The sequence below is a fragment of the Cotesia glomerata genome, linkage group LG6, assembly GCF_020080835.1.
Source record: "Cotesia glomerata isolate CgM1 linkage group LG6, MPM_Cglom_v2.3, whole genome shotgun sequence".
NCBI lineage: Eukaryota > Metazoa > Arthropoda > Insecta > Hymenoptera > Braconidae > Cotesia > Cotesia glomerata.
The window spans coordinates 26,272,670-26,285,715 of record NC_058163.1 but is presented as its reverse complement, the minus strand read 5'-3'; the positions used below and the strand labels follow the sequence as shown (position 1 = coordinate 26,285,715).

The following is a 13,046-nucleotide window of genomic DNA, read 5'->3' as shown; positions in this document are numbered from 1 at the left end:
ATATTAATATTAATTATTATTGTATGTAGTTAATTATAATTATAATTACACTAATAATAATTTTAATAATTATTGTATAATGCCATAATTATTAATAGTAAGATACTGAAATTAAAAGACATTTGATCATTTTTATAATTTTTTTAGTAAATAATTTATAGCAAGAAAATTTATTTAAAAATTTTCATCAGAATTTAAAAAAATTTTTAAATTTTAATCTTTGAATAATAATTTTATAGAGTTAATTTCTTTTTTAATAAATCTTTCTGTTAATTACAATATCATAAATTATGATACTGAAAGTAATAAACACCTAAAACAATTTTTTTTATTAAAAAAATTATTACAAAAAAAATAAAAATTCCACCATTTAGAAAATTTAAAAAAACTGTAAGTACAATTTTTAAAAAATATTTTTTTAGTTCTAATTTAATTAATGACAAAAATAAAAAAAAATTTTTTTATTAAAAAAATTATTACAAAAAAATAAAAATTCCATGTAGAAAATTTGAAAAAATACAAGTACAATTTTTAAAAAATATTTTTTTAGTTCTAATTTAATTAATGACAAAAATAAATTTTTTTTATTAAAAAAATAAATCATAAAAATTCCATTATTAAAAAAATTTAAAAAACTATAAGTACAATTTTTAAAAAATATTTTTTTAGTTCTAATTTAATTAATAACAAAAATAAAGAAAAAATTTTTTTTATTGAAAAAATTATTACAAAAAAATAAAAATTCCATGTAGAAAATTTGAAAAATTATAATTACAATTTTTTTTAAATATTTTTTTTTGTTCTAATTTAATTAATGACAAAAAATAAATTTTTTTTATTAAAAAAATCATAAAAATTCCATTATTAAAAAAATTTAAAAAACTATGAGTACAATTTTTAAAAAATATTTTTTTAGTTCTAATTTAATTAATAACAAAAATAAAGAAAAATTTTTTTATTAAAAAAATTATTAAAAAAAAATAAAAATAAAAATTCCATGTAGAAAATTTGAAAAATTATAATTACAATTTTTTTTGTTCTAATTTAATTAATGACAAAAAATAAATTTTTTTTATTAAAAAAATCATAAAAATTCCATTATTAAAAAAATTTAAAAAACTATGAGTACAATTTTTAAAAAATATTTTTTTAGTTCTAATTTAATTAATAACAAAAATAAAGAAAAATTTTTTATTAAAAAATTATTAAAAAAAAATAAAAATAAAAATTCCATGTAGAAAATTTGAAAAATTATAATTACAATTTTTTTTGTTCTAATTTAATTAATGACAAAAAAAAAATTTTTTTTATTAAAAAAATAAATCATAAAAATTCCATTATTAAGAAAATTTAAAAAACTAAGTACAATTTTTAAAAAATATTTTTTTAGTTCTAATTTAATTAATAACAAAAATAAAGAAAAATTTTTTTATTAAAAAAATTATTACAAAAAAATAAAAATAAAAATTCCATGTAGAAAATTTGAAAAATTATAATTACAATTTTTTAAAAATATTTTTTTTGTTCTAATTTAATTAATGACAAAAATAAAAAAAATTTTAACGGTCTGCTAATTTCAGTGTCATATCAATTAAATGTAATTAGTTATTAGTTATTAATAATAATTAATTGTGACTATTGTATTGATTATTATAATTAAATACAGTAAATTTGAACTTATATATTTTCTATAGTTATTATATAGAAATATAAAAAATTGTGTGCGAGTTATATATATATGGTGCTCGATGTAACAATTATTACTCGATATGTCACAGTGTGTTCCTTAGTTCATTAATTATTATTATTTTTATAATTAATTTTACGGACGATAATATTATATAAATTTATTTGCATGTGTATATTTATTCCTCTAATTCCTGATAAGAAATCTCATTTGAAATTATTAAAAATAATTAAAATTAATTTGTATAACACTTAGCATGTGTTAAATAATTTCAAATTAGATTTCTTCTTAGGAATTATAAATCACTAATGTACATAGATATTTATTGATTAATTAATTAATACACTTGTAACTTTTCACAATCATTATTGTATTTATGTTTATAAAATTGTAATTAGTTATAGTAATAATAATAAGTGTAGAATAATTAAATTTAAAATGTATAAAATAATATTTAATTGAATCTCAGCGGGAATCGCTCCCCGCATTTTTATATTTTCACTCACGTGAGGCCGTTTTAAATATAGTTTGTTTAATAAATAATTAGGGTCTATTTTGTAAGGGTAGACTGATTGTACGCCTCATAGAAAATTTTTAATAAATCAACGATTAGAATTTAAAAAATTAATCCTCTTGTTTATTTCCTTGAAAAAATCCTCTTTTTTATTTCTTCTTTACTTAACAGGATATTTGTGTTCCATCTGAAGAATATGAAGAACACAGCCGTCGAGCAATCGATAAAGAAGCTTGTGTTTTAAGTACAGAGAACTGGAAGCAGATGACTCTGCGGGCCTGAATGATCAGGAGGAAAATTAAGTTAAAAATATTTAAAAATAAGTGTGATTAGATTGGGGATTAATTATAAATTACAAGCACGGTCTACATTTATTTATGCAATTTTAGATAAACAAATTCTATGGAACTAATTAGGTATTATTAAAAATAAGACAATCGATAATTAATTCATGTTTTGCTATTTTTATTAACTTTCTTGTTCGATAATTATGTTAACTTTTTTATTGCTCAATTAGATATCACCAGCTGGTACCCGCGTATTTAAATATTCTGGAGTACAGTTTTAACGGTAACAATTTATAAAATAGAAAATTTTTTTTAACTATTATAAATTTCTTTTATATTTTTTACATCAATTATTTTTAACACAAAAATTACCATTAAATTTTCCTGATTTGATAAATTATTAACGAAAAAATTTTTTTCAAGTAATTATTGAATTAAAAATAACAATTAGCAAATTAAAAATAACAATTCATGATGAATGATTCAAATTTTCAATATTATGGCAAAAATATTGGTCCTATAAAAAAATTTTTCAAACAAAAATTGTTGATGTAACTTATGAACTATTGAAATTTTTAAAGATATAAGCACATCTTGATGTTACACTTATCAAGAGCTTTCATTTGAGTACCCACATCAATTTTTCATATATTTATATATATTATATATATGTATACATGAAAAATATATGAAAAATGCATGTGGGTACTCAAATGAAAGCTCTTGATGAGTGTAACATCGGGATGAGCTTATATCTTTAAAAATGTCAATATTTAAGAAAGTACAGTGCAATTTAACAAAAGTCATTATTTAATAAATCAAAATTTTTAATTTTGATTATTTGTAGCTGGTAATTCGGCGTGAGGAAAGTTTAAAAAATAATTTTTTAGATTTTATAATAATAATCTATATTATGAAGAGAATAAGCAAAATTCAATACCAATAGTCAATTTATAATGATAAGTATTTAGGCTGCATTCGAATAATACTCCATCTCTAGATACTTAATTAAGAAATGACCTTGTATCTTGTGAAATATTGACATTTTTAAAGATATAAGCTCATCCTGATGTTACACTCATCAAGACCTTTTATTTAAGTACCCACATCAATTTTTCATATATTTTATATATTTATATATTTCACAAATACGATATATATATATATATATATATATATATATATATATATATATATATATATAGATATATACAAAATATATAAAAATTGCTATGTAGGTACTTGAATGAAAGGTCTCGATGAGTGTAACATCGGGATGAGCTTATATTTTTAAAAACATCAATAGTTAAGAAAGTACAGTGCAATTTAACAAAAGTCATTATTAAGAAATGACCTTGTATCATGTGCACGATTGACATTTTTAAAGATATAAACTCACCTCGATATTACACTCATCAAGAGCTTTCATTTGAGTACCCACATCAATTTTTGATATATTTTTAATACATACATATATATGATATATATAAATATATGAAAAATTGATGTGAGTACTCAAATGAAAGCTCTTGATGAGTGTAACATCGGGATGAGCTTATATCTTTAAAAACGTCAATATTAAAAAAAGTACAGTGCAATTTAACAAAAGTCATTATTAAGAAATGACCTTGTTTCTTGAGAACTATTAACACTTTTAAAGATATAAGCTCATTCCGACATTACACTCATCGAGACCTTTCATTTGAGTACCCACATCAATTTTTCATATATTTATATATATATTATATGTATCATATATATGTATAAATGAAAAATATATCAAAAATGCATGTGGGTATTCAAATGAAAGCTCTTGATAAGTGTAACATCGGGATGAGCTTATATCTTTAAAAATATCAATTTTTAAGAAAGTACAGTGTAATTTAACAAAAGTCATTATTAAGAAATGACCTTGTTTCTTGAAAACTATTGACATTTTTAAAGATATAAGCTCACCCTGACATTACACTCATTGAGACCTTTCATTTGAATACCCACATCAATTTTTTATATATTTATATATATTATATATATGTATATATGAAAAATATATCAAAAATGCATGTGGGTACTTAAATGAAAGCTCTTGATGAGTGTAACATCGGAATGAGCTTATATCTTTAAAAATGTCAATATTTAAAAAAGTACAGTGCAATTTAACAAATTTCTTGTGAACTATTGACATTTTCAAAGATATAAGCTCACCCCTACATTACACTCATCGAGACCTTTCATTTGAGTACCCACATCAATTTTTCATATATTTTATATATTTATAAATATTATATATACATATATATAAAAAATATATCAAAAATGCATGTGGGTACTCAAATGAAAGCTCTTGATGAGTGTAACATCGGGATGAGCTTATATCTTTAAAAACGTCAATATTTAAGAAAGTACAGTTCATTTTATCACAAGTAAATAAATTGATAGTTAATTAAAAAAATTCTTCAATAACTAGATAATCATTTTTACTACTTAATTTTCTCTTAAAATAATTTTCTTAATATTCCTTATAGAGTCTTAATAAATAATTTTTCAACAGTAATAAATTTAATAATTATTTAATAACTTTTCCTTATCATAAAAAATCTTCCACTGTAAAAAAAATAACTAATTTGAATTTCAATGTTACATACTTAAATATTACCAAGTGAACTATTTCATAACTGAGTTGATATAACACCTACAACGTTAACCTCGATATTTTATGATCTTCACTATAAATATTTATAAAAAATTCCCAGCAAAATATTGATATGTCTCGATGACCGGAAAGCTGAAAAACAAAAAATAGAGTAATAAAGTCATAAAATAAATTTAATAATAAATATTAAGATAATAAAAAAGAAAAAGGAAATAATAACAATAATAAAGTATTTAAAGTATTAATCTAATTCCCTTAGGTAGAATCGATGGGATCGAGACGATATTAGCTCGGGGCAATTTTGAAAAATCCCAAGTAAAAGATCGATCTCGCCCACATTTACGGAGATGCTTCGAGGAACCAAACGAGTTTGTGCTCGCACGAGAAACCAAACGATCGTCTCTCGACCTTTTGAACCTCCCTATCATCCTCACCTCACCCTCTTGTAAAGCTAAGTATATATATATATATATATATATATATATATATATATATATATATATATATATATATATATATATATATATATATATATATATATATATATATATATATATGTATAGGCATAAAAAGATGCACTTATCTTAAACTTATTTCTCATAGGTTCAATCGAAAGAACAACCCTGTCGCCATAGGCTCTATACTCTGCAAATCAGAAAAAAAAAAAAAAAGAAGAAAAAAAATAATCTGAATCAGAAAATAATGATAAAAAAGTTAAGACTTTCTCCGAGTATTTACGAGAAATCGTACAAATTGATTGACAGTAAGGACAGTAATGACTCACCATCAACTGATCATCTGATCAGTAAGTTATGTACTCATTCAGTTAAACTGGTACTGGCGTCCCGATCCCAGTATCTCTTCGGTGATTCCCTTGATTTCCTCTGAACTCTTTTATCTTTTGTTTGAGGCAAACTTATTTTTCTTCTTTCGCAAATACGATTTATGGAAAAGTCTTCTACGTCAAACGTCAACTTAAATTTAATCTTAATCTCACTTTTATTCCTGTATTTAATATCTCTGTCGCTGTTATTTTATCTTCACAGTTTTAGGAAAAGGAAACCATTTGTTAGCTGATAAGTTGCCTTTTTTATTTTTTATTTTATTTCTTCTTTTGAATTATTTCTTTTGGTTATTTAAATATTTTTTATTAATTTATTTTTTGGATTATTAATGTCAAAATTAAGGACGTATAAATTTTTTTTTTGCTCTAATTAATTTAAGAATTTTAGGAAATTTCAGTCAAAAATATATTTTTGAGGCCTTATTGACTTAAAAAAAAATTTTTTTTTCAATTTTCTGTTTTAAGAATTGAAAATTTTATTTAAAAAAAATATAAATAAAAATTTTTGAGGCCTTATTGGCTTAAAAAAAATTTTTTTTTAATTTTCTGTTTAAGAATTGAAAATTTTGAATTTTTAGCTACAAAAATTGAAAAACAATTCAATTTGATTTCAAAATTTTTTTTAATTTTCAATTTTCAAAGCCAAAAATTAAAAATTTTCAATTTTCAGTGTTATAAGTTTGAAGATTTTAATTTTTTAGCAAAAAAGTTAAAAAATAAATATTTTTGAGGTCCCATTGACTTAAAAAAAAATTTTTTTTTCAATTGTCTTTTAAAAATTAAAAATTTTCAAATTTCAGTCAAAAAATTAGAAATAAATATTTTTGAGGCCCTTTTGACTTAAAAAAATTTTTTTTTAATATTTTTTTCCAATTTTCGGTTTTACGAATTGAAAATTTTGAAATTTTAGCTTCAAAATTGAAAAAAATTCAATTAAATTTCAAAATATTTCAAATTTTTAAATTTTCAATTTTCGAAGCTAAAATTAAAAATTTTCAATTTTAATAGTCAAAATTTGAAACTTTTAATTTCTTGACCAAAAATTTGAAAAATAAATTTTTTTTTGTTCGCGCTTTCGATCATAATTAAGAACTTTATTTTTTTTTGTTTTTCATTAGAAGAAAAAATTTTTTTATGCGCCTTTTTAATTATTAACATGAAATATTAATTATTAATCAATATTATAAGATATAAAATCACTGACAAATTGTCTTCTTTATAATTTCAACAAAATAATGAAGAAATGAATTTTCTTATTAAAAAAAAATTAAATTATATTATGAAACTATTTTCAAATATTTGTCTTGATTAATAAGTATATTTACTTATTTCCTCATTTCAGATAATTTACAACTCTACAACAAGTTATGAAGAGGCATAAATCATTAATGTACCTCATTGTTATTGCCACTGATAATCTCATGAAATATTGTTGTTTGACTTTTATTTTACAATATGAATAATCATTGCGATATGTTGCTTTTATTATCATTATTATTACTTCAAATTTGCACGGTATATCTATAATTGTTGTACTAATATATGTATATGTATGTATGTATTTGTAACGAACTGATACAAATAATGTGACAACGATGCGTGCGTTTATATAACGGTGAGCATTGAAAGTATCATCATTGAAACGTCGGCAGTCTTTCGGACAACACTATTAATTATTTTAAAAATGAAAGGATTCATTGCTATTTTCGTTGTTATTCTCGCTTCTGCATATCTTCAAGGTTAGTTTTATTTTTTTTTTTAATTTTTATTTGAATTTTAACTTGTAGATAAGTCAATAGTGAGTCGTAATTATTAGCTTCTAAAAATCGCGATATTTGATAAATATATGATTATTTTTTGTATACAAATTATCTTACTGAAGATAATACTTTGTAATATGTATATTTAGTTTTTAATAAGTAATATATTATTTTGTTTTTATTTTTAAAATTATTTTCAAAAATTTTTTTAATTTCTTTCCTTTTTTTTTTATCTAAAAAGAAATTTTTTCAATATTAATTTTATGATTGCAATTTAATCAATTACAAAAAATTATAATTTAATAAATTATATTTATAGAGTTTTATATGTATTTCTTAATAAAAAATTGAATAATAAATTTAGAATTTTTACTTGAAAATTTTAAAAAAATATATCTATTAAAAAAATTGATAAATAGTGATAAAAAATTGACATATTTTGAAAAATATGTCAAATTTTTTGTCTTTTTAATATTTTAAATATTTTTTTTTTCTACACGACTTTTGCCTTGACACTGAAATTTATTAATCTAAATAAATGATAACTATTATTAATAAAAAACTTGAAATATAGTTTCAGCTGGACAAGAAATGTGCCCACCTGAAAATTGTCTTAAAGCTGAAGCATGCGAGGAACCAGTACGTAGTACGTCAATATTTTGTACCAATGGGTTAACCTGTTGTTCTATAGGTATTTAATTCCTGAAAATTAAAATATAATAATAATTGTAAATTGTTAATGAAAAGAAAAAATTTTTAGTGAAAAACGAGTTCCAAAACCTATGTCACCATTCGGGAGGTGAGTGTATGTCATCTTGCAATCCAAGAATATCAATTCATCCTGAAAAAGCAAAAGATTGTAAGTCAAATGAAGTATGTTGTGTATTAGTACAGTGATGGCGCTATACTACTGAAATCATTAAAAAATAAAATAATTGTCATTTATTTGGAAACTTTATTTTGAAAATCTCTGAATTTTTTTATTTTTAATTTTTAAACTAAAAGTACTATTTTATTATTTTTATTTAATCAAAAACTAGCAACTTTGCAGTCACTATGTGACTGCCGTGACTTGTGAACTATAAATAAATAAAATTTTGCTTTATTAATAATGACTTTTGTTAAATTGCACTTTCTTAAATTTTGACATTTTTAAAGATATAAGCTCATCCCGACGTTACACTCATCAAGAGCTTTCATTTGAATACCCTCATGCATTTTTTATATATTTTTCATATATTTATATATATAATATATATAAATATATAAAATATATGAAAAATTGATGTGGGTACTCAAATGAAAGGTCTCGATGAGTGTAGCATCGGAATGAGCTTATATCTTTAAAAATGTCAACCGTGCATGAGATACAAGGTCATTTCTTAATTATTGATATTTTTAAAGATGTAAGCTCATCCCGATGTTACACTCATCAGGAGCTTTCATTTGAATACCCACATGCATTTTGACATATTTTTTATATATACATATATATTATATATATATAAATGTATGAAAAATTGATGTGGGTACTTAAATGAAAGGTCTTGATGAGTGTAACAACGGGATGAGCTTATATCTTTAAAAATGTCAAGATTTCACAAGAAAAAAGGTCATTTCTTAATTATTGATATTTTTAAAAATGTAAGCTCATTCCGATGTTACACTCATCAGGAGCTTTCATTTGAGTACCCACATGCATTTTGATATACTTTTCATATATACATATATGTAATATATATAAAATATATGAAAAATTGATGTGGGTACTCAAATGAAAGGTCTCGATGAGTGTAATGTCGGGATGAGCTTATATCTTTAAAAACTTCAATATTTCACAAGATAAAAGGTCATTTCTTAATTAAGTATCTAGAAATAGAGTATTTTAAAATGCAGCCTAAATACTTATCATAATAAATTAACTATCAGTGAGAATGAAATGAAACCTCGAAACGGATCAAATTAAAATCAAGACCTTTGCAAAGACAATAAATTTTACTACAATAATCGATTTTCTTAATAATATAGATTAATAATTGTCAATTCTAATGAATAAAAATCAGCAAGCTGATCAAACAGATTTTCGTTTAATACAGTACAGAAAGAAAACTGTCATTTAACGTTATTTATAAACCCCTTCTCTGCCTAAGAAATTTAAAGTTATCAAGCTTTACTGTATACAAAAAAAAAGCAAAAAAAAACTGTATACAATATAAAAATAAAGACGATGACGAAGAAGAGAATGAGAAATAAGAAGAGGAGGGTATGACCTGAGGCAATGCAGGCAGAGCCATTGCAAGGTAGAGCCATTGTGAAAGCCTGAGGCCAGGCGGGAATAATGCCGCGCTTGGAAGGATGCCCTGGAGAAGGAGAAGGACACACAGAGGGAGACCCGACCTGGTGCCAGCAGAAAGGGGCAGCCTCAGGCGGGGACGAGGTTGCTGGTTGCTGGTTGCTGCTCCGGGGACGGAAACGGCCGGAGATAGTGCGGTTTTTATTTTAATCGGGGGATTTTGTTCCCAGCGTTCTCCGGGTAGACGGGGCATAGCGTCCAGAATCATCCAGATGTAGATGTAGATGCCGAGAGCTGCATAGAAGTCTACGTAAGAGGAAAGAAGAGAAGAAACTGGAGAGAGAAAGAGTGAATTTTGGTGGAGCTGCTGCTGGAGGCAAGCAAGAGACAATGTGCCTGGTATGGCGCCTCCAGCTAAATAGCGACCAAGGCTCTTGGAACAGAGAACAGAGCCAGTAACGATGCCTCCAGGGCAGAAGGACTGAGCTGTCCTGGAGAACGATAAGCACTAAATGAAATATTAATGAACGCAACGACCACTCTCCTCGTTTAATATATACACTTACTCTTACTCTATTATATTGTATTATGTATTATGTCTGTTGTGTTATATATCTTCTGTGGACTAGACGCAAGCACACTGTTATTCTTGATCACCCTCTGTGATCTGGATCAAACGAGGATTAAGTTCTAGGCCGTTGGTCTTGTCAGTGGTTAGCTTCTTAGTCTTGTCAACAATTCGATGTATTGCTTGATAGTTTATGAAAAATTTATTTATTAAATTTCGTATAAAATTTCTTCTAATTGATTGTATAAGAGAAAAATGTAAGAGTATTTAATAAAAAATCATTTTTTTAAATTTCCTATTTTGCGGTTTTCCGCGGATTGATATTTTTTATAAAATTATTTGGTAAATAAAATTTTGCTTTCTTAAATAATGACTTTTGTTTAATTGCGGTGTACTTTCTTAACTATTGACATTTTTAAAGATATAAGCTCATCTTGATGTTACACTCATCAAGAGCTTTCATTTGAGTACCCACATGCATTTTTGATATATTTTTCATTTATACATATATATAATATATATTTTAAAGATATAAGCTCATCTTGATGTTACATTCATCAAGAGCTTTCATTTGAGTACCCACATGCATTTTTTATATATTTTTCATATATATTTATATATGATATATATAAATATATAAAATATATGAAAAATTGATGTGGGTACTCAAATAAAAAGTCTTGATGAGTGTAACGTCGGGATGAGCTTATATCTTTAAAAATGTCAGTGATTGACAAGATAGCAGTCAGTTCTTAATTATTGACATTTTTAAAGATATAAGCTCATTCCGATGTTACACTCATCAGGAGCTTTCATTTGAGTACCCACATGCATTTTTGATATATTTTTCATTTATACATATATATAATATATATTTTGAAGATATAAACTCATCTTGATGTTACATTCATCAAGAGCTTTCATTTGAGTACCCACATGCATTTTTTATATATTTTTCATTTATACATATATATAATATATATTTTAAAGATATAAGCTCATCTTGATGTTACATTCATCAAGAGCTTTCATTTGAGTACCCACATGCATTTTTTATATATTTTTCATATATACTTATATATGATATATATAAATATATAAAATATATGAAAAATTGATGTGGGTACTCAAATAAAAGGTCTTGATGAGTGTAACGTCGGGATGAGCTTATATCTTTAAAAATGTCAGTGATTGACAAGATAGCAGTCAGTTCTTAATTATTGACATTTTTAAAGATATAAGCTCATTCCGATGTTACACTCATCAGGAGCTTTCATTTGAGTACCCACATGCATTTTGATATACTTTTCATATATACATATATGTAATATATATAAATATATGAAAAATTGATGTGGGTACTCAAATGAAAGGTCTCGATGAGTGTAACATCGGGATGAGCTTATATCTTTGAAAATGTCAATAATTCACAAGATAAAAGGTCATTTCTTAATTATGTATCTAGAGATAGAGCATTTTCGAATGCAGCCTAAATACTTATCATAATGAATTGATTATTCTCTCAATAATTTAGACTATTTTTTCTTTGAATGTCAAGTCTTATTATCATATTAATGAAAATATACAAGTGAATAAATACCTTTTTCTTTAATGTATCTAATTTCAAAGAAGAATAGTTTTTTAAATAATTTTCATAGTTAAAACAACATGTTAGATAAAACAAGTTACTTTGGAAGTCTTACAAGTTTAACGCCATGTTTACTCCGAAAAATTGAAAACTTTCGAGCGGTTAGAATATTCAAATTTAATAATATAGACTTTAAAAAAGGAAAAACAATTTTTTTTGCCAAAAAAAAATTATTACTTTACATAAAATAAATTTTTAATTGTCCCAGAAATAAATTTTTTTATGGATCTTTTATAGGTAAGAACAAGGAATTAATTCATTATAATATTTCAATTTTTTATTATTTATATTTTCATGCCAATTAACACGTTATATTAAACAAAAATTGATCTAGTAATTAATTATCAATATTATTGATAATATTGTAAGAATAAAAAATAACAATTATACCGAATTAAAATTCGAGCGACCAAAAAAAAATCAATTACTTAAATTAATTAAAATTTCCCAGAAGAAATAAACAATAAATTTCCGTAATACAAGTATTAAAAGCTCTGGACAGCCCAGCCGTCTAATTATTTAAGTAAACTGACGCTGATATGCGTCCTGATAATGAAACAAAATTTTCCTTGTTTAGAGCGGGCAAGTTACCATAAAAAGTTAAGTACAACGATATCTTGTTCTAAACGCTTGCGGTAATACTCGTCTTCTCCGCCTTCGCTGGCTTTCTCTTCACTGTTCCTTCTTCGGTCTTGCAATCTCAACTTTAGTTATATTTTTTGTTCCCGTTCCTCTTTTTACTTTACATTGTTCGGCGTTGAAGATGCTCCGCATGACGCCTCCACAGCCACA

General features: G+C 24.0%; 1 protein-coding gene across 1 annotated transcript; it reads left to right on the top strand.

Moving 5' to 3' along the window:
- Positions 1 to 7,575: 7,575 nt before the first annotated feature.
- Positions 7,576 to 8,703, top strand: LOC123266977. Its single transcript, XM_044731430.1, has 3 exons — positions 7,576 to 7,724; positions 8,320 to 8,436; positions 8,506 to 8,703. The coding sequence occupies exons 1-3, from the start codon at positions 7,670 to 7,672 to the stop codon at positions 8,640 to 8,642; spliced, it is 309 nt and encodes a 102-aa protein (XP_044587365.1). The 5' UTR covers positions 7,576 to 7,669; the 3' UTR covers positions 8,643 to 8,703.
- The last annotated feature ends 4,343 nt before the right edge of the window (positions 8,704 to 13,046 follow it).